The sequence below is a fragment of the Trifolium pratense genome, linkage group LG1 (assembly GCF_020283565.1).
Source record: "Trifolium pratense cultivar HEN17-A07 linkage group LG1, ARS_RC_1.1, whole genome shotgun sequence".
Taxonomy (NCBI): domain Eukaryota; kingdom Viridiplantae; phylum Streptophyta; class Magnoliopsida; order Fabales; family Fabaceae; genus Trifolium; species Trifolium pratense.
The window spans coordinates 12,752,613-12,775,880 of record NC_060059.1 but is presented as its reverse complement, the minus strand read 5'-3'; the positions used below and the strand labels follow the sequence as shown (position 1 = coordinate 12,775,880).

Below are 23,268 nucleotides of genomic sequence, written 5' to 3'. Positions count from 1 at the left end.
TCAACATTTAATACTTTCTATTTTTATTTCCTTAACATGTGTCTTTGGTGCGAATGTTAACATTCTCCTTAATTTATTTTTGTCTTCCATTTCAAGGACTTCACACGTCACCATTAAGAAACATCCAAAAGTTCAAGCTGGAAAGTTGAGTAAAGTAATTAGCTCAAAAATAAATGAGAGTCGTTCCAAAATAAATAAATAAATAAATGGGAGTCAATTTGTCAATTTCTGGGAAGTGAAGCTTTTTAAAGAGTTTAGAGCAAGTTGCATTTTAGGAGGGCGAAAAAAAAAACAAACTTGTGAGTAATTTATTGTAGAAATAATTTTTTATTATATTTTATTTATCTCACGGTCCAAGCTTAAATTACCGACCCATTTTTTTTTTAGAAATAGATGATTAATCATGAATTTTTTTTTTCATGATAGTTAACTTTTTTTTGGACAGTTTTCATGATAGTTAACTATGATTTTAAAATATTGATTATCATTTTTTTTTACAAAAAAAATTAATTATCGTTAAGTGATAGAAATTTTATATTTACTAGTGGTCAAACAGGGCGTGTTCCGTGTCTGTCTATATATTTATTATGTAAACTTATGAAAAAAAAAATATATATATGTCTTTATGTTATGGTGAGGGATTACAATTCATGCTATAAAATGGACGTTTTTGTGAGGTTATAGGATTTATAAATGGAGTTGCATATCTTTTGTATCAAACTGAGTTAAGTAACAACAGTTTAAGTAACTGGTGAAAATTAGTCACCGTTACGTTTGGAAACTTCAAATTTATGATATGGTATTCTTAAAGGGAATCAAGTGACAACAAATTTTTCAAATAACTTCACAGGAAATCCAACGTTTTTTGTTAGCTCAGCTATAGAGAAATCAATTAAGGGGTGGTTTGGTTAAGCTCCATCAGATTAGAATTCTTTCCACTTGAACTGCCCGATTAGAATGACAATATTGATTCAATGAAAATTTATAATAAGTTGTTTCTTTTTAACAGAATAAGATTTTGTTTTTCTAGTAATTACTAGGATCCCGAAGTCACTTTCAGAACCATACTTCCTATGACTAACATGTTCGAATTTTGAATCATATTTTTTCTAATAAGATTTTGTTTTGAGTGAAATGCCAAATACCCCCTGGAATTTCAAAATTCGTCAAATACCCCGTAAAATTTGGAAATAGGCAAATACTCCCAGAAAATTGTAAAATGTCAATCAAATTGTCTCCTGCTCCGTTTACTCCGTCTATTTTGAGCCTTTAGAAGCACATTATTTGATCATTTAACCTCATTGCAATCAGGTGAATAACAAGGAACCAAAACAATAAAACTATCATCACGTGAATCATCATTGTCATCATTATCATTGCTTTCAAAATTATAACCATGATGTTCTAACTACCCAATAGATCAACATGAGTCATCAGATTCAGAATGAGACAAAAAACATCAATCACCAACATCACACTCTTTATCAATTCTTGTCTCATCCATCTTTTCATATCTTTTTCTCCTCAAAATAGACGTAATAAACGGATCATGGAACAATTTAATTGACGTTTTATAATTTCAAAAAAATATTTATCTATTTTCAAATTTCAGAAGAATATTTGACGAATTTTGAAAATTCATGTATTTGAGATTTCACTCATTTTGTTTTTTGACAGAATATAATAGAGGGGTATATACGGAAGAAAGACGAAAACTGCTTCTCTCTCCTTCTTTCTTCAAAATTCAGTCAGTCCTGCAACTTTAATTTCTTCTTCTCCTCTGTGGGTTCCATTTTCATCATTGTAGGTTGTGTTCAATCATTCCCAAACAAACAAAGTCGCATCATCTCATCGCAGGTCAGTCAACCCTATTCTTAAATTCTATCGCTGTAATTCATGCTATGTCAAATTCCAATTCTAATGCCCCTATATCATTTCAATTTTCATTCTCACTGTTACGCCTTGTTTGAACAACACATTTTTATTTTATTTATTTGCTCATTAGAAACTGACACGTTAACACCGATAATAATTTGAAAAAATTGAATAATGTGCTACTTGTTTTAATTTAATGTGCTGGTGCTACTACATTGGCAGAGAACCGCATTGTGGTTGAATTTGTCAACACATGTGCTCTAGTGTCAATATGAGAAGATGAAGAACTACATAAGTCTCAAACAAGGAGGTTCACAATTCAGATGCTAAACGGTATCAAACACAAGCTGAAACAAATTTTGTATATCAATTGTATTCTGATTCTCAAATGAGTATATCAATTGTTTGTTTAAATGCTTGAAAGAAATTCTGTGTATCAATTGTATTCTCAAACAATACTCATTTTGCATTCAAAATCATTATTTAAGTTAACATATACAAATTCTAGAATTTAAGTGAGGTTTAAGGTATGGCATGATTATTTAAAATAACAACTATAAAGTTAAATATTTTTTGAATCCTTTGATTTGACCTATGATTTACGACCCAATGTTTCTGACCGATCTGTTGTCTGGTCCAGGTTTAACAACATTGCTCCAGTGAAATGATAAAAAACGAACTGGAACTTTTAAAGTGAAAAGAGTATGTCTGGCAGCGGAGGAAGGTGGTTACGCTTCTTTGTGCAATTCAAGCTTTTTCCAACATCATCAATATGCAACAAATCTGCCCAGAGAAGTTCCTTTTGCACTTCGGCAAAAAACAATAACAACAACAAGGACATCATCACCGATGAACGCTATCAGCAGCTCGAAAATCTCGACATGATTACTGCCGCCAAGATCCTTTTCACCGATCCCCCAAAGAAGAAAAAGTTTGGGTATTTATCTCTCTTTTCATCTCCTGTGTTTCGTTGAACTTCACACTACCCAGAATCTTCAACTATTTTTTTAATATTTATGATCAAATAACCCTCCGATATTTGTTTACAATTTTTATGTTTATAGATAACCAAAAATATAAATAGAAATTCTTACTTTGCATCTCTGTCTTTCTTGATCAGGTTTGATTTTCATCTTGTGCAATTTTTTTTTGCCTGCATGCCTTCCTTGGGTATGATAGCATATTTGAAGTTTTTCTCCAACAGTGAACTTATTATTATTCGCAGTTTTTCTGAAAAAAAGTCTACTGCTAACATCTAACTACATTTTTTTTTCTCTTTACTACTACAGCTGTATATTTGGTGGCGCAGTATGCTCGTAATGAAATAAGAAGAATGGAAGGGGTAAGTAAAAGTTTTGTTCCCCTTTGTAATGGTATTGTAATAATTGTAATGTAAAAGTGAATTTGTTGTGCAGTATAAAGATGTTGGTAAGATGCAACGTTATGTTTGCACATCTTATCACTTATGTATCTTCGTATTTGATCATATCAGTTTAGGGATCCATCTTAATGTACTCTTTATGAAACACTTAAGATTTGTAACTTCAGCATAACATATTTTACCAGTTGGGTGTAAATCATTTCCGAGATGCTTCTAAATAAAATCTATTTAATTTTTGGTGTATAGTTACTGAACTCATGAGATGGGTGCTGCTTTTTTAATAATACTTTTTATTAGGCGTATAATATGTCCCGAATTATATTTCCGTTTTTTGTTGCTGGACGTGTTTCTTGCTGGAACTTTGTGAATAAAAGGGTCGTTGTTTATCTGTATATCCATTTGACCTTGCATGCGTCTGAATACTCAGATTAAGAATACTGTCATTTTCTTGGGGTTGATTTTCCTTGTTGTTAATGGCTTTTATCCAAATCACTTCATAGGAAGTGGAGGAGAAAAAGAAAAAGAAGGAAGAAGAAGAAGCAAAGGAAAGAGAAAAAGAACTGGAACTAAATCCCCCCGAGGAAAATGAAGCAAAATCTGATGCTCAGCTATCAGAGGTGAAAGAAAGACTTGACAAACTTGAAGAGATTGTGAAGGAGATTGCTGTTGTAACAAAGAAGCAATCAAGCAGTAACATAGACACAAATCAGGTAACTGGCGAAGCGAAAGAACCCCAAAATATATCTGCACCAAGTAACACGAGTGGAGGCAAGGATAATTCTCTCAAGTCAAAGCCAGAATTAGATGAAGAAAGTAAGGGTTCAGTGGTAACTCCAAATTCTTCTCTTCAGGATACAACAGGCCAGAATCAAAGTGAAAAATCTTCTTAAAGGTGCTTGGATCTGGAGAACATTTTTTAAGTCGAAAGTACATAATTTATCAAAAGCTGTAGTGAAGGGATCTTATTGATATTTTGTTGATTTTTGTTGGTGGAAACTTGAAAGCAATTTCTAGTCATGTTTTATGATATTTCCCAAGCCATGGTCATGGTGTCTAGGGAAACTTGGAAATTGGATCGCATCATGGATGGCATCCCCCCATGAAATATGGTTGGCTGAATTTTGACTGAAAATCATGGTAGTCTCTATCAGAGGCAGTTCACTTTGCTTCTTTCCCATGGATGATATAATGTAAATCCAAGATTGAAGAGATAGAAGAAGTAAGATATTGAATGTGGAATTTTATTCTTCTTTTTGTCTAAGGAAATATATAGTATTGAGATCTTAATATAGTATCATCGATATCTTAGTAAAAAAAATCATTGGTATTTTGTTGGGATATACCAATTTGAAAGAATGAATATATATGCAGTTGAAAAAAATATCACCCAAGTGACTTGCAAACTCATTATTCAATATGTTACATCAGCTAAAATAAATTCAAAATTTGGAAAATTTATGCAATTTCATAAATTAGATGACCATATTTCATTAATAGAAATAAGAGAAAAAAAATTATAAATCAACAAAGCTATAAAAATGAAGATCAAAAGTGCAAGTAAATTAAATGATTTAATTTATTCATTTCATAAATTAACGTTACTATTTTTCATATGTATGTACAGATTTTTCATTTTGATGTGCATGAAGATGTAAGAACAATTGCTGATGCCACTATAGAAAAGGATGAGGTGCATTTTCTACCCAGTCATTGTAGTTAGTTACCTTTTTGAAATTCAAGTTTACAATATATTGAAAACAGGACAAATGCATGTGTTTTCTTTGCGTGTTCTAGTAAACTTGTTTTCGATCCTTTTGCAATTAATTATCTTAATCAGTTATTCGTATCTCAATTAACAGTCTCATGCTGGAAAAGTAGTAGAGTATGAGAAGAACAAGCATATATTCCTGCTTCAAGATGGGAGGTACTTTGTTTCTCTCTTTCCCCTTTTCTGTGTGCATACAGTTTATATGCCGATCTTCATCTTCTTTGGCGTCGTAGCATAGTGTATTTGTACATATTTATTATCACTATGCTCTGATTAGTGTGCCTGTAATGTGTTGCAGCAGCAAAATACACAGCTTCTGATCTATGTACCGTGTCACAGTGATTCCTACCTATGTATCACAAATTTTCTATTTTATAGTGTATTTCCTAATGATTGCTCAGATTTTCATGTGACCTCTATTTTGAATTTGTTGTTAAATTTATACATGTTGTAATTGGATATAACCGATCATGTTAGTAATTGGATATAACTGCAACTATAAAAAGGATATTCTATCTATTTGTTGCCAGGAAGTAAGCTTGGAACTTATTTGATTAACTTTGTATGAACTGCTAAGATGCAATTTTTTCTTGTTAACTCCTACATGACAAAATCTGTTTTGACGAAACTTTGAATCTGGTTGCCGTCTCTGTTCTGAACAGTTATGGTTGAATATCCAAGCTGTAAATTTCCACACATAAACACCTTCACTTCACTTACTCTCACCCATTAAAAATTAAAATGCCTTATATTTCATATTCCTTGTAGAAAACCATTTGTTTCTTATTTTTCTTCCTTTAGATTCACCGATCACACATTGCCGTGCCTTCTGCATGCTTTATTCTACAATGATATTAAAGTTTTGTAGATTTCATAAAACCAAACATCTCTAAATAAAAAGTTGACTTTTCTGCCTCTACATGTTTTTCTGATAGATTTAGTACAATCCATCTTTATTGACATCTATAGCTGAGTTCATGTGAATACACATCTTTTTTTTTTTTTGAAGAAGCTAAATTAGCCCACCCAAATTAGCGTCAGAGAGAATCGAATCTCAGACCTCAAGAGGAGCACACTCCCAGGTCCCAAGCCAATACCAATGCACCATGTGAATACACATCTTACTTTTTTCTAGGCTTTTGAATTATGATACACATTTCTCAATTTCTGATGCTTTTGTCTTTGATTTCCAGGGGAAGCCAGTGGACAGGAGCCTGTGTAATGGGATTTGGAGATCTAATTAATCTCCCTCAAGTAAAGGCCGGAAACCAGGAAGAAGTCATTCATACAGGGTGGATATGTCAAAGATTTTGAAAATCAAGGTAGTTTATATTCCTTGCTTCTATGTTAGCAACAAAATGATACTTCAACTAGGGATTTTTTTTTCTTTTTCATATATAAAATGGTCCATTTTAATAAGAAAAAGATTCAGTGAAGATTTGTTTTGGGTTATTGGACGGTTCGCCGGAAAGGAAAGCTACCTAAGAGACATTCAGTTCAAATATATATTTTTTGGTTTCGAAGAGCCTAATGGCGGAACTCACATATTGAATGTGGAAAAAAGGGGTATTGTCGATCTGAACCTGTGCCCCAACACATCAAATGTCCACACGGTGTTTTACTATATAAGTTGCACTTGCGGGAATACATTCAATTCTGATTCCACATTTCCACCATATCGGAACATCTAAACAGCATAAGATTGGTCTGTTTCATGAGGTAACTAAATTTGTTTTCTTGTATTGTATGTCATCAGAAAATGTTGAGGAAGAAAGAAAAGATCTTGCTTTAGCCAATACAACAGAGAAGGCATCACAGTTGCGCGACAACTGCAATACTCTAATAAAAGGGGATGCTAAGTCAGGAGCAGAATTTTTCGCAAATCAAACTTATCAAGGTCTGAATATGCCTGAAGAGAATACCACCCCACAACCATTTGTCATACGAAGGAGAGGAAGGGCAGCTGTGTATGAGGATGAGAATAACAAACATTGAAATTTATACAAAGTGTCTCAAAGATATATTCTTTGCTTTGCATTTGATTGTAATCTCTTAGTCTTTTTTTTTTACGGATTAACCTTAGTATGTGTTTGGTTCTGAGTGAGAAAGAATTGATTTTGACATAATTGAGTTTGATAGAATTGATTTTGCTTAAAAGTGAGTTGAACAAAATTGATTTATGTTTGGATACATCAATATAAAAGTGATTATTAATATTTCATGTTGTTTGGATAGTTTGAGTCAAAATTGAGTTTAGATGTATAATTACCAAATTAGGCTTACACATGTATTTAAAATTAGATTTAATTTAATTTATATATAATAATTATTTAATATTTAAATTTATATTATATTAAAGGCCAAAAAAAATACTGTATTAAAGACCAAAAAAATTATATTGTATTATTAAGTTTAATTATTTATGTTTCCGTCCAATTTTTTTTTAATTATTTATGTTCTTTTAGGTTAAAATGCATAATGTATTATACTTGTAATTTTTTAATTAAAAAGGTCAAACCATTTCTTATGGAAAGACATCAAAAAATACAATGGGCCTTTGGTCTTTGAAGCCCATCTCTTATTCTGTTTTGACCCACAATATCATCCTAACCTTGGAGATGTTACTGTAGCACACACAAAAAAAATGCAGCAGCGGCCATGACACATCTCGCCTTCCTTTGCCCAAAATGATTCATGTTGGAACATGATGAAGAATTATGGAGGGAACTTGGTATTGAAATAAACACAAGTGTAAGAACCATGTATAGTGTGAATTGAAAAAAGACTCTTTGAGTCCCACATTGGAAAGATCACACTACTTGGTAGTGTTTATAGACCACAAGGTGGCAACCAAGGGTGTGCCCTTGGGGTACCCACTTTTGTAAGTAAGGGAGACCGCACACAATGTCGAATATCACACGCGCGCGCTGTCGCCGCCGTCCGGCTCGGCTTGGGCTTGGGTGATATATTAATTTTTTAATACTAAGAAAAAGAAATTTTTGAATTTAAATTTCTTTTAATGCGTGTCCCTTAATTCGCACATGTTAAATGTGCTTAGACCAAGTCTGAACATATTTTTTTTCTGTTAAACGGTCAAAAATACGTGTCCCTAATTTTTTGCCACGTTTGAATTTTGACTGAGCAAATTCAGCTCCTTAAAATCCTCTGATTCCAGCTCCCTACTTGCCTATAAATACACTTCATTTCTTCAGTTTGAAACTCACTTCTTTTTCTCTGCATTCTGAGAAAACTGCTTCTTTCCTTCTCTTTCTTTTCTTCTTCGAAATTATTTTGTTATTTCAAAATTTGAACGGTTGTAGCCGTAGAATTGATATTCGTATATCAATAGAGTGGTTCGAAATTTCGTACCATATTTGGTGTTATTCTGGCCGATACTACAGTGCAGTAGTTTATCGGTATTTCTTTGAAAAACGGCTGTTTTATCCTGGGGACTTCGCGGTTGATATACTACAGTGCACTTCTTCGAGTAGTTCCGCGAAACGTCTTAAAGAAAGCGACCTAGTACGCGACTCAGCCAATAATTTGTTTCGTTGCCAATTTTGAAAAATTCGATTTCTATTTTTTATAAAGTCAGTAAACCGTTTTATAACAATTCATGTCATAGCAACTCTAAAATAGAATAGAAGAAAGCCAAAATCACATTGCAAACAGTCATAAAGGGGTAATTAGTCAGAATACATGCTACCAAAAATTAAATATTTGAGAATCACGCTTTTTTGACACAGAAGCTTGGTTTTCTAGCTTCAAGAAAACTCACGTCTAGGGTGAGAATCACGTTGCAGAGAATTGCGTTTTACATTTACCCAAACAATACAGAAACGGTGAAATCACGTTTCGAGGCACCAAACTCGTGTTTGCCGTTTTCCAACGCCAAAACAAAACAGACGCTTAGTCTAGTGAGTTAAAATCACTTCATGGAAAATGCTAATGGTTATTGTTACAATTGTATTTGATAATTTTTTGCTTAATTGGAATTTCTTTCCAGCGTTAATATAATGGTTATTGTTACAATTGTACATTTAACATTAATTTAGTTTTCAATTATTTTTGAAAAATTAGTTCGAATTAAATCCACCCGTGCGAAAGATGTAGTTCAAATATATAGTAGAGTAGTAACAAGATACCACAAAACAATTTTCCCTTCTCCTCTTGTTCTTCTTAGTTGTGACAACTTTTCTCTTCTTTTTATCTATTAAAGAAGAGTGGTTTATGATCAATTTAGCCTTGGATTATTCATTAAGACTTATGCTTATTGTGAGGAGGCCACTTTAGTGAGAGATTTCCTAGTAAAATAATTATATATGAAATTTGAGTAAAAAAACTAGTAGTATTAGTAACTCCACGTATTTTAATTAGGAGTTATTCGAGTGAAGAACTCATTTTATTCAACAATTTTTTTTGACAGAGATTAATTACCACTTATAATAATAATAATAATAATAATAATAATAAGGCTTAATTAGTTTACTGTTCCCTTAAAAATATTTTAGGTTTCACAATAGTCCCTTAAAGAAAAAAAAGTTTGGATTGGTCCCTTAAAAAAAAGTCCGGATTGGTCCCTTAAAGACATGTATGTTTGTCATATTGGTCATTTCCGTTAAATTTTAACTTCAAATATAACAAAAAATTCCAATTGTTAAAATTTTAAAAATTAAGGACCAACCCGAACCTTTTTTTCTTTAAGAGACTATTGTGAACCCTAAAATATCTCTAAGGGACCGATAGTCTAATTAAGCCAAATTAAAATCTATGTGTTTGTAAAAATAAAATAAAAAAAATAATAAAAATAACAATCCATGTGAAATTCCAATTCTAATGCCCCTATATCATTTCAATTTTCATTGTTACGCCATCATCAAAGAATAGAAGAAACCATGGCATTCTTATTGAACAAATCAACCCTTGCTTCCCATTTTCGATCTACCTCTCAGGTATGTATTTTTTCGTTTTTTCTTTTAATTATACATGCAATCGTAATCATAATAATCTGTGATTCATTAATTTCTCTCTTCAATCGAAAGCAGAACACTCAAGACTCCGTTCCCCTCTCGCGCCGTCGATTCCATGTTCAACCCGGTCTTCGTGAAAAAGCTGTAAGCCATAAGCTTAATTTTCCCTCAATTCAAATAATTTAGGGATTGTAGATTATTTATTTCATTTATTTAAGCTTATAATAACTTGTCAATTTTTCAATCTTAAACACATTAATCATATATATACATCTAGAGTTATGAGTGATTTTTATTAAGAGTGATAAATTTGAGGTTAAAATTCAAATTTAGAGTAAAAATTGCAAAAACAATTCTAATCAAGAACCATGCAGATATGTCAAAATTGTTTTTATGGTTCTAAAATTACTTTTATCGGTCACAAATGCTAAAAGTGAATTTCGAATCCTGTCTCGGAAGAGTTTGGTATTTAACTTCAATATTGCAATGTTAAGATGCACAATCTGTCTGTTATATTTTTATCACTTGTTTTTGCATTCAATTGTACTGCTTGGATTATGTTGCAGCTCTTGGCAGAAGATTCAGCTCTCAAGCCATTCAAATCATATAAGCAGAGTGTGAAAAAGCTCAGAAAAGTTGGTGATGTTTTAACTATTGTTGTTGTTGCCGGTATGCTTCTGTCTTTTAATTCTGCTTTTGATGAAATGAATGTGGGTTTGGGTATTTGTGATTTGTGATAGGAAGTTGAATGGTTTTGATGTAGAGTAATGAAACCATGAGGGGTGCTTTGTTTGTTACCCTTTAATCAAGGATTGAAAAGTGAAATCACTTTTAATGAGCTGGAATATTTTATTTGTTTGAGCCAAGCTTTAGTTTGTTACTAAAGTTTTGTAAAGCCGTCTGAAATTTGAATCTAAAACATTTGAGTAGGCCAAAGTTATAGGCGTTCATGGCCAAAATAATTTTAGCATAAGCAAAATCCTTATTGATTTGAAAATCCCGTGTGCCTCTGTAGTTTAATTGCTGATACAAGATTACTTCAAAAATAAGTTGGGGCTGCTGAATCTCGTAGATCACGAAAAGTGCACTATTATCTTTCAAAGTTATGGGCGTTCATGGCCACAAAATATTTTTAGCATAAGCAAAATCCTTATTGATTTGGAAATCCCGTATGCCTCTGTAGTTTAATTGCTGATACAAGATTACTTCAAAAATAAATTGGGGCTGCTGAATCTCGTAGATCACGAAAAGTGCACTAGTTATCTTTAATCCTGAGAGGGGGGGTCTTGATACATGGATATTGTCATGGCCAGTTTCTGATTGAGTCAATTGGTCATTTTTCATACCAAGTATATCTTGTGTATGTTTTCTTTCTGCATTGATAATTTCCTCATATCTTAGCAATTTTAATGTTGGGTTATATAATCACTTAAATCACATCTAGTTGGTTTTGAAGGTCTATGATAGGGACTTGTGTATTATACTATTATGGGTTGCCCAAGCCCCACATCAAGTAGTATGAGATACTCAGTGGAGTATTTAAGTGACTTGGTTCTTCCCCCTTCATAGCTAGTTTCTAAGGGATGGTTTCCAAGTGCTTGGATACTTATCAATTGCTATGAGAGCCAGTTGTTGGTGGCTCTGAATGGGTTACTTTTGGAGGGTCTGGCTGAAAAGACTGAATAAAGTATTGTAGGATGCAAGTGCTAGATTTTCGGCTTTAAGGGACGGAGCTATGATGGCACTTGGGTATTATGGGGTGCCCTGGTTCCACATCAAGTAGTATGAGATGTTCGGTGGAGTATTTAAGTGGTTTAGTTCTTCCCCCTTTATAGCTAGCTTTTAAGAGGGCAAATGTTTGGATACTTATGAGTGTATCCGTATAATCACTACTTCATCTTTGACAGAATAATCTAGTATTTAATGCCAGTTAACATGTTTCAAATGTTGTTTTTTTTTTTTAAGAAAAAGTTTACCTTATAATTGAATTCTTGAATTCTCAGTCACTGCACATTGATGGACACCTTTCCTGTATTTGCCATTGCCTACAACATAGTCAGTAATAGATGTTATTAATAACATAAAAACAGCATTCATAATTGACAATTGAGTATCGACTGAGTATTCTGTTTTATTTATCTGGGTTATATCACTTCTATGAAGTAAGCAATAGTTAATACCTTTTCGTGTTAGTCTAATATCAACCATTTTAGTTCCTATACCGTTGTAGATTACCAATTATACTTTGAATAGGAACTGCCGCTAAATTTTCTTGCCAGATTGTGGTTTAAATATGAGAAAATGTGTTAATTTAGATTATATTTGAATTTCTGTGACTTAGTGTGCAACAACTTTTCTTGAAATTGTCTTGTTCCATTTCTTTAATGTTCTTGTATGCTTTTTTGTGATTTTTCAGGATGCGTTTATGAAATATATGTCAAGGCAGCTGTGAGAGAAGAAACTCGTAAACAGTAATGTTATGATAGTCATGTTAGAATAAACTGAAAAAGTTTGAACCCAAAATTTCTTGTGCATGAGTAGTTTTTTCACCGTTCAAGATTTGCGTGTTCTGATTATAATATTGATTGCCAGATCATAAATTTGTGACTATAGATCTGAAATATATATGGAACTCATTCTACCATCAAAAGTGAGTGTGAGCAACATAGCTGAGAGAGTAGTTGTGGGTTTACAATGAAGCTGAGGATGGAATTGCATACTACCCGACGAACCCCTCACCACTAGACCAAACCTAGTGGCTGAGTAGTTGTGGGTTTTGACTTTTGAATCTTTTGATTCAATATGACCGTTTTATTCAACAATTCCTTTTGTTTCTTTTTCATGTGATAAATTGACAAGGTAGTGGATTGTGCGACAAATTTTTCCAGAAAATCATACGCCAATCTCAGCTGGCATTCTGCTTTCAAAGCTTTACTAAGTTTAGTTTGTATTTCAATACTGTAATGAATTTTGGTTCTCTAAGTAAATGTCATGCTTTGGGTTCGTTAGCTCATAAAAAAGAATGAAAATAAAATGAATCTTATTAGCATGTAACACTAACACAAAACATCAAATAATTAAAATAAAATGTTTTCATAAAGAAACTGGACTCATAGTTTTCACTTTTTTAAAAAAACAAGTTCAACACTTAGGGTGTGTTTGATCCGCTAAATAAATAAGGATTGGACAGGACAACTTCTGTTGTATTGTGTTTGATTTTAAAATTATTCCTGGTACCGGACAAACTGGGGGCTAAAAGACATGACAAAAATTGAAATTCTTGTCCCCCACAAAATCACGTGGCAACTTTTAATCCAAACCATTGAATATCAACGTTGTTGCATAATCTCGGGTTTTAATAATCTATTTAAAATTAAGGGTGAATTCCAAATTTAAATTCTTGTTGAAACAATCATTAATAAAAAATGGTGCAAGACCCTAAAATTTCTAGACACTTACACACATACAATTTTTGTCTTAATTTCATAGACTATTTTTTTTGGGTTAAATAAAATTTTGGTCCTTATAAATATATCGAATTTTGTTTTCAAACTTATAAAAAATTTCAACAATTTTTTGTCCCTCAAATATTTTATGGCACAGTTTTGGTCCCTAATTCTAAATCAACTCTTGTGTACTTTCATATTTTTTTGTATTGATGTTTATAATATTATAAGAACCTCTCCCACAAAAATTTAGAATTTTTTAACTTAAGATGGATTATTTATGAATTTTTAAGCGCAAAAAATTTTAAATTTCATATTTAATTCATCCATTGTTAAAAAAATTTAAAATTTTACAAGAGAGATTATAATAATGTACTAAACATAACTGAAGAAAAAAAAATAAAATTTAGAATGATATACACAAATTGACTGAAAAGCACAGATAAAAAATCATGACAGAAAACATTTGAGGATCAAAACTTTGCAGAAATTTTTTATAGAGACTAAGAACAAAATTTGAGATATTTATAGAGTAAAAATATATTTAACTTTTTTTTTACCCTTTTAGTATTTCATTTTTCCTCTTGAATTCAAAATTCAAAATTTTCTAAACCTTGTTTTCCTCCTTCATTTTCTCCCTTATCCCAACCCAACCGATGACTAAAACATTTTCTCTTTGAACAATTTCTGGGTGAAAAATATACACTCTCCTATTTTAAACGAATACTCCATTCAGTCACTATAATAAATAAATTTAATTTTTTTAGTACATTGAATATTCCCTCTTAGCTTAGGTTGTTATTCTATTATTAATATGTCTATGTTATTCAAATACTTTTCAGGTAATATCCGTTGTACCATCAACTTAATAAGGTATTTAACAATCTCATTAGTTAAAACACTACAAGAAAACATGTGTTTGGGTGCGTGCGTGCACACGTGTGCATGTTTGGGTGCGTGCGTATTAAAATAAATTTTAACATAAACTCTTATGATTGGCAAAGGATTTACAACATTAGGTTAAATAAATAATGGATAACAACCGAATAGAAATAACTTTAACGAAATTGACAAAATCGAATAGAAATAATAAATTCATCGGTGTTTTCGTATGATTTACCTTCTGTCGTCAAGTTGTAATGTTGTTTCCAACAACGCAATAACAAGCACTTCTGTCTCATGGAAGGTGTTTCCTTAGGGATTTCGGTTTCCTTGAAATCTTTGAAATTCTTCAAGTTCCACTCCCTAAGATTGAATAGTGGCCATGCACATGCAGTTGCTCCACAATGATCGAGTTATTATGTATGACAGAACTGATTTTGGTTTGTCAAACCTTTCCCTACCAAACGGTAGATGTCGTGATGATCCAAATGAAAATGTGGTTAAAATTGATTGCAGTGCTCACTCCATTGAGTACTGACATATGGCGTTCCTCCGTCTCTGTCTCTCCCAATGACACTCTCATTCAAACTGGTGGTTATCAAGACGGCGAGTGTACGGTTAGGACATTCAATACGTGTCCAAGTTGTGATTGGGAAGAATACAACAATGTTCTTGCTGTCAACAGATGGTATTCGACGAATCATATACTTCCGAATGGTCGCCAAATTATCATATGGGGAAGGAGACAATTTAATTTTGAGTTCTATCCAAAAACAGGAGCCACAATAAAAAACACTTACAACCTACCCTTTTTGGTTCAAACATATGAAGCTAACGTTGAAAATAACCTCTACCCGTTTGTGTTCCTCAACGTGGATGGGAATTTTTTCATATTTGCAAACAACATAGCAATTTTATTGGACTACAATCACAATACAGTTGTGAAAACATACCCATCAATGTCTGGTGGAGATCGTATGAATTATCCCAAAACTGGTTTTGCTGTTCTTCTTCCTTTAAAAAACCTTCAACAGTCATTGGTAGAAGCTGAGGGGATAATTTGTGGGAGAGATCCAAAAGGTTAGTTTGTCGGAGCTTTGTATACATGCGCAAGGATTAAAATAACTGATCCAAATCCGATTTGGACTATGGAACAAATGCCAGGGGAAGAGTGATGAGCGATATGATTTTGCTTTCGAACGGGGATGTTTTGTTGATCAATAGAGCAACTTTGGGTGCCGCCGGTTGGGAAAATGGTAGAAATCCGGTATTGAATCCATTTCTTTATAATCTAGATGGTGTTATTGGTGAAATCGTTTAAGTATTCCTCAAGTGTATCATTCGACTGCTATTTTACCCCATTATGGTAGGATACTTGGTGGAAGCAACCCAATTATGATTTTCAAAAATGTTGTATTTCCTACAAAGTTGCGTTTGGAAGCATTTTTACTGTGATACTTAGAAGCTGAATTCGGTGATTTACGTCCGGAGCATATGTTTCCTGCACCACAGACAAAATTGATGTATCGAGTGAAGTTGAAGGTTGCCTTCCGTGTCAAGGCAGCATTAGTGAGGAACTCAGTGGTGGTGACATTGTTAGCATCATCTTTCAATACACACTATTTTTCTATGAATCAAAGGTTATTAGTGTGTGATCAAGTGAAACCAACAAGCAAATTGGGTAGAAATGTTGTTTGGGGATCCAAATTCACATATGAAATTGAAGTTACACTTCATGGTTCACCCTTTCTTGCTCCTTCTGGTTATTATTTACTGTTTGCGGCCCATCATGAAATTCTAAGTCAAAGTGTTTAGGTTGTTTAAGCGGGTTCATCTTTGTTGCTTAGTGTGCATGTGCGTGCGCACGTGTGCATGTTTGGGTGCGTGCGTGCGTGTTAAAATAAATAAATAAATTATATAATTAATATAAATAAATTTTAACATAAACTTCGACTCTTATTATTATGTAACCAATTAGTCATAAATAAATTTAACTATATAAAATAACTTATTTTTGTATTTACGGGTAGAGGTGGGAACAGGCCAGGCCGGCCTACATGGCCTTAAGGCCTAGCCTACATAGGCTCAGGCCAGGCCAGCCTATTTCTTTAAATAGAGCAGGCCAATGCTTTTTTATAAGCCTATTTAGCTAAAAAGGCCAGGCCGCAGGCCATTAAAAAAGCCTTTGAGGCCTACTAGGCCGGCTTATTTAAGTTAACATGAATAATATTTTTATTACGATTATTATTTATATATTAAAATTTATACTTTGATTAAATTATAAATCTATTAACTTTTTAAGTAATTTAAGTTTATTAATCTACATTAGTTTTTAACATATATAAATGTATTATTATAAACTAGAATTGAAATATGATGACATATATAGTCAAATTCTCTAAAATATCAAATGGAACATTATTTTATTAGTTCATAAGTATATTTCAAAATAAATATAATTATTTATTTAAATATATTCATATGAAATAGGCTTTTAAACAGGCTAACAGGCCACATCAAACTTTCAAAAGGTCAGGCTCAGGCCTAGAATTTAAGCCTATGATAGGCCACAGGCCAGGCTCAGACCTTCGATTTTTTGACAGGCCAGGCTCAGGCTTGGCAAAGCCTAGCTCGGCCTAGCCTATTCCCACCTCTATTTACGGGGAGTGGTTCAGAGAATCATCAATTATTTTATTTAGTGTGGTTTATTTGAATTTCATTGTTCATTAGAACATCAATAATCTATTTAGCGTGGTTTGTTGGCGTTTGATTTTCAATAAACTTTGAATGTGGAATATCATCATATCATATCTTTGGCATTGAATTGAATAAAATCATACAACCTTAAACAACTTCATTTCATTATCGTTACGGATTACATTGTATAAATATCATAATTAGAGCAAGAAGCTTTCATAGCTCAGTTTGTTAGAGCACCCGTTTAGTAAACGGTTATTTTTGCTTAGGTTTAGAACGTAATTTTTAAAGAAGAAAGAAGGTAGTTGGATCATTATATATAATATATACCCTTCTTTTCTTACTTTATACTTTTATTTATTGACTTATTTGAGTTTATCGACTGAGATAAATATTTATGAGAATGTTCTGATTAGTATGTCTGTAATGTGTTGACTTATTTCAGTACAGCAGTCTGTCTTAGAGAAGACCGTGGAGTTTTGGAGTAACCACAGCCACTACACATTGCTTGGCTACAAGTGGATGAAGAGGCAAATATTAATTCTATTGCAATATTTTTTGTTTTGCCACAGAAGAGGTGAGTAGGTGTATTAGAAGAGAAAGAGCTTTAGAGGTTGGTGTGGTACAGTAGGAAATATACATAGTCAGAATATGTAAAGAGGGCAATTGTATGAACCTCTGCTTAAAGTCTATGGAACTTGGTGCACCACTACATAAAAAGCGCCATTTTGCGGGGGTATTTAGCCTCTGTAAGAGAAGATGATTTCTATCATAGTTTTGATGCATCTCACTATAAGTTGCTTGAAAAGTGGGAAACTGAATGATAATTAATAGTGATCATATATATGTATTGCAAATTTTTATTTTCTAAATAATACTACATTATTTCCTTCTCAATGTTAATTATTGATCATACGTGTCTTGCAAATTGATGCATATTTAGTTCTCTATTTTTTCTTTTAAATTGTTAAGGCTTTTTTTTTACTAATAAATTGTTAAGGCTTAGAAAAGGATATAATTGAAAAAGAATAATTAGTGTATCTAAAAATTAGAACCAACTAAATAAAATTCAGATCAGAACGATAAGAATTCATATAGTAGATTCAAATTATATGTAACTAACTTGAGCAAAGTATGAGGTTTCACAGGTTTGAAATTAGTATATAGAATGAAAAGTTGTTGATTTAATTATGTAACAGATATATCTTGTTCTTCAATACAAGGAAAATTATTGAATACCGTTAATTTTCAAAGTGATTTTTTTTTTTTTTTTATAATTTTTTTATTGAACACCTTCTTTAACCTTAAGAAATTGAAGGCTCTAAGTTGTAAATCAATGGGTGGTTCTTACTCTTTTGTTCAATGTAGTTCTTTTTTTTAGAATCTATTTTAATTCCATTTGTTGTATACTATATATAGTCGAGCTTTCTCCTTACCACTAATTATTTCATGAGTCGCTAAATCATGCCTTCGGGCATTTATTAAGCATACTAAAAAAGAAAAATAAATGATAAAGTTAATGTTAAAAAGATGTTTTTTTATGTATTAAATGCACAAGTTTAAAGATAAAACTTTCATAATGATATGTTTAATTTAGTACCGCTGAACACTGTTTAGTATTTTTCTTATTTTATAATGGAATTAAAGTCAAACAATTTCCTTGACAAAAAAAGAAGTCAAACAATTTGTATGAAATTCCTTTTCAACTGCAAACAGAAATTTGTAAGATCATAATGTAAAACCAAAACCACATAGACAAAGGTGTAATAACAAATTTGAACCCATTTAGAGGCAACAATCACCCATTCAGTTTTTAAAATTTCATCAGTACCTCTTCTGCAAACCTGCTGTATTCTAACAGCATCAGCCATAATTTTTTTAAACATAAATCACTCTACACTTTTTTCATGCAATACTTTTTAAGATATTTCTCTACATGATTCTCTATATTTTTCCATCCAACCCTTACATTTTTTTCAATGTGATACTTTTGATCTGTTTTAATATATACTGAAATCAGTTGGCTCTATATTAATACACATCCTTCAACAAACATTTATCTCTCATAAACTACCTGTTTTACTCCCTCTGGTGATCATACAAAATTTATTATTATCAATTGATTCAACTCAAACTTTTGGTTTTTTGTGAAATACACAAAACTAAAGCACAAAAGAGTAATTGAAATACAAAAAGAGTAAACCTTCAAAACAAAATAATAATAATAATAATAAAGATAAAGCATAATTCATATCTTCACATCACTAAAACATTTAACAATGAAAATGATCCACTAAATACTTACTGCTTACTTACTGCAACATTCATTTACTTACTGCTTACTTACTGCAACATTCATCATATCACTAATTTACTTACTTACTTACTGCAACATTCATTTACTTATGCAACATTTACTTACTAACAACAGACACAAGTTAAAAAACTTAAACTAAATAGATCCACTAAATATTTCACTTAGTTAACTTAATTCATCAGATAAGTTGAATCCAAACACCCTGACTTGGAATTTCTTCATGGACCACAAAGAGTGGATAAAAACCAGGAGGAGCAAGAAATGGTGAACTAGGAAGTTTAACTTCAATTTCATATCCCCAGCACCAACATTTCTACTTGTTGGTTTCACTTCATCAGTGGCGGTTACATTGTTAACACCGTCTTTCAACACACATTCCTTTTCTATGAATCAGAGGTTGTTGGTTACTTGATGAAGGAATGTGTTGCAAGACGGTGCTAACAATGTAACCGCCACTGATGAAGTGAAACCAACAAGTAGAAATGTTGGTGCTGGGGGATATGAAATTGAAGTTAAACTTCCTAGTTCACCATTTCTTGCTCCTCCTGGTTTTTATCTACTCTTTGTGGTCCATGAAGAAATTCCAAGTCAGGGTGTTTGGATTCAACTTGTCTGATGAATTAAGTTAACTAAGTGAAATATTTAGTGGATCTATTTAGTTTAAGTTTTTTAACTTGTGTCTGTTGTCAGTAAGTAAATATTGCTTAAATAAATGAATGTTGAAGTAAGTAAGCAGTAAGTAAATGAAGGGTAAGCTTCAGCTTCAGCTTCAGCCGGAGACAGAAGAATGCTCAGAGTGGTGGTGGATAAAATGAGTGGAAGGAGAAGAAGGGGTAAGGAAGACATTTGAATTTGAGAGATATAGTTGATTGCAGGTTAAATTTGTATGGAGAAGAAATGAATTAGTGTTTTATTTTTTGTAGTGCCATATTTTTAGTGTTGTAGTGCACAAAGTATAAGGAATACTTTGAAGGAGTGGGAGATACAAATGAATAGAATTCTAACTTATAAATAGTACTACCAAGAATAATGCATTTAATGAATGTAGAGAAACACAACACCAAGTGAACCAATTTCCACTTCCTGTACACATGGTATAATATGATGACCAATAGTACTCCAACACATTTGAATATTTGAGAAAATAGCAGTAAAGAACATAGTGTATACTAGTGTTTTCTCACATGGTATTTGTATAACAAAAAAAATCACACTTATAATAATTTGAATTATACATATATAATTTATTGAATATATTATAAAAATTAATACATTAATTAAAGTTTAAAGTGGTGTGGTATTTGAGAGATAAGACCTTTGAGATCAATATTATTTGAAAAATTATCATTAGTGTAAGGTAGCTTAATTATATTAATGGTAAAATAAAAGTTGTCGTCTCATTTTTTAAGACTCATTTTTAAAATTCAAGATATTATTTAAATATTCACAAAACATCCTTAATTAAATGAAAAAAAATTAAATATCACAATTTCTCTCTTAATAATTAAAGATGATTTTTTTAAAAAAATATACATTATTAATAAATTTGATACAAAAATTACCTTTCTTAATTATTGTACTTTTGTGAAAGTGGTCCTAATTGCTTAAGGTGATGAGTTTGAATCCCCCCACAAATAATTGTAAAAATACTACATTCATTCTCAAATATAAGACCTTCTTGCAATTTTTTTTGTCCCTTTTTATAAAACTAATCTTTGAATACAAACCACATTGATTAATTTTTTTTACCAATATACCCCAAATTATTTTATCTTTTTTTTCTACAATTTTCATTAAATTGCTATGATAATAATGATATTTCATTCCCAATAAAAGAAAGATCATTTGTAAAAGTACCCCCAAACTTCTAAATGCCAATATAAGAGTATAGCCATCCAACCCAAACTAATCAAAATCAAGAAATTACAATTTTTTTAATGTTGATAGTCTCCACACCACAATAATGTGGAGATATGCAGGAACTTAGATGAAAAAATAAACACTCTTTTCTTATAAAAAAATAAAAATAAACACTCTTTAAATTGAGAAATGGAGATGAGAATGTAGAGCATTTAGATGGCAATGAAGGAAGAGAAAAAAAATACTTTCTGCTAATAGTAATAGCTACCTCGCCCTATTGAAATTTCTAATTACATTTTTAATCCTTTAAGTTAATTTTAAATTTAACTTTGTTTCATTTTTATTTTTGATAATGACATTTTTGTCTATTAAATTACAAACACTAAACATTTGGTCCTTAAATTATTTTAAATTTACTTTGATGATTTTATCTTACAACTTTACTACGAGGGGGGATGGATTGCTTTTCTCTGACTTTGTGGCGGGAAAGTTAAGTAACTTTCAGCAAATGTTGTTCTTTTAAATTGGTTCTTGACAAAACCGTTTTTAAAAGATTTTCTTTTAAATTGGTTCTTGACCAAACTGTTTTTAAAAAGATTTTTCTTTTTATTTTTAAACCTTGGATGGATGTTACGCTCTGATACCAGATTTTTCTTGCTAGGTAGCTGCATTTGCGGAAGGTAATCTTTCGAGGGTCTTTTGAATCCTTGAGAGATTTAAGTCTCTTTGGAGACATTTTTGAAAACTTCTAATGTCGTCTTCATCATATGTTTGGGTTTGTGATGCCCATTCTATAGTGCCTTCAAGGCGCTCTATATTATACTTAACCACATCGTAGAATCCGTAGATATGTGTGGGGTCTCTTTCTAGAATCATTTTTAGAGTTTTTTGGTATTCTCTTAACTCTAATTCTAAAATGTATGCCCAAGTTGTTCCAGGCATCTCTTAGATTTTTCTATCTAAATTTTGGACTTGTAAGGATAGTCCTTCTATTGAACTATGTAGCTTACTTAGCTCTTTTTGTTCTGAGATATAAAAATCTCTTTTGGGTGGTGTTATTCTAAGGCTTTTGCTTCTAAATAACGATTTGTCTTCTGTTTCCTCAAACAGATCTCTGTCAGCTTCTATTAAAGAACAACTATTCCTTGCTAGGCTTCTGAATATAGGTGACTTTAGAGTCACTATAGGTGCAAACAATTCGTCAATATGAATTGTGTCTTTTCCTTTGAATTCTATACTATGATGTGAATTACTCAAAGCATAGTTAATTCTATAGTAAATGGTAAAGGGGTGATTACCTTTTTTCATAAAATTTTTGTTTTTCATTTTATAATGAAAAACTATAGATCTATCAAGATCCTTATCTTTTAGGGATAAACCAATTTGTAAATTTATATCAAATTTGATTTTACCATATTTTAGATTGCAATTTCCTTTTGCAATTGTTGCTTGATCTGTGTCTAGAATTCTAGAGTCTTTTAAAGCTATTTCTAGAGGTGAATTAATACCTTTCATAAAAGTACTTTTAATTAAAATCTGAATGGTTGATATATGAATATAACCAATTTTAGATCTTTCATTTTCTGAAAAGGTTTTAATTCTTTCTTTAAGTTGAGTTGTATCTATAGTAGATATAACTATATTTCCATGAGTAGAATCAATGGGAATTGCTTCTTCTCCTGTCATTATTCCAAATTTCAGAATATTTTTTCTTGAGAAAATATTTTTGAACATGTTATATTTTCTTTTGAAATTTTCTTCTGCAGTTAAAGATAATTCTGCACTTTCTATTTTATTATTACAGATAGCATCTGTGTGATAGCTAGATGTTTCTTCGAAATATGATACTTCAGTCATATTGATCTTTGAAATATTTTAACATGTATTTGAATATTATTTAAACAGAACTTTGATATTCTATAGTATTGAAAGATGTTAAATAAATTTAACATAAACATGTTTATACCTGATTTGATATTCTTGAATTTGATTTTGAATTGATGACTTTCGTTTTTGTTATCAGTCCACTACGACCGTCTATGATTCTTTCGAATTTTGATTTGTGAACGCTC

General features: G+C 31.6%; 3 protein-coding genes and 1 pseudogene across 7 annotated transcripts; 3 read left to right on the top strand and 1 right to left on the bottom strand.

Moving 5' to 3' along the window:
* Window positions 1-1,694: 1,694 nt before the first annotated feature.
* On the top strand, window positions 1,695-7,242 carry LOC123891954 (protein PXR1-like). 5 transcript variants are annotated; one of them, XR_006803177.1, is made up of 10 exons: window positions 1,695-1,857; window positions 2,098-2,208; window positions 2,516-2,812; window positions 2,996-3,045; window positions 3,165-3,217; window positions 3,757-4,475; window positions 4,881-4,946; window positions 5,116-5,180; window positions 6,218-6,346; window positions 6,781-7,240. XR_006803177.1 is itself a non-coding variant. In XM_045941837.1 (6 exons), exons 3-6 carry the CDS (start codon window positions 2,580-2,582, stop codon window positions 4,144-4,146), a joined length of 726 nt encoding a protein of 241 aa, XP_045797793.1. In that variant the 5' UTR covers window positions 1,695-1,857; window positions 2,098-2,208; window positions 2,516-2,579; the 3' UTR covers window positions 4,147-4,681. The 5 variants fall into 5 exon arrangements, 1 of the variants encoding a protein (XP_045797793.1); XR_006803176.1 differs by lacking the exon at window positions 2,098-2,208 and having other exon boundaries at window positions 5,116-6,346; window positions 6,781-7,242; XR_006803174.1 differs by lacking the exons at window positions 4,881-4,946; window positions 5,116-5,180 and having other exon boundaries at window positions 6,781-7,108.
* A 2,582-nt stretch (window positions 7,243-9,824) lies between these two features.
* LOC123891880 (succinate dehydrogenase subunit 7B, mitochondrial-like) lies at window positions 9,825-12,644 on the top strand. Its single transcript, XM_045941773.1, has 4 exons — window positions 9,825-9,976; window positions 10,070-10,138; window positions 10,561-10,663; window positions 12,411-12,644. The coding sequence occupies exons 1-4, from the start codon at window positions 9,920-9,922 to the stop codon at window positions 12,467-12,469; spliced, it is 288 nt and encodes a 95-aa protein (XP_045797729.1). The 5' UTR covers window positions 9,825-9,919; the 3' UTR covers window positions 12,470-12,644.
* A 1,610-nt stretch (window positions 12,645-14,254) lies between these two features.
* Window positions 14,255-20,120, top strand: LOC123888529 (annotated as a pseudogene).
* Window positions 20,121-22,136: 2,016 nt separating this feature from the next.
* On the bottom strand, window positions 22,137-23,053 carry LOC123891802. Its single transcript, XM_045941711.1, has one exon. It carries the CDS (start codon window positions 23,051-23,053, stop codon window positions 22,142-22,144), a length of 912 nt encoding a protein of 303 aa, XP_045797667.1. The 3' UTR covers window positions 22,137-22,141.
* Between the last annotated feature and the right edge of the window lie 215 nt (window positions 23,054-23,268).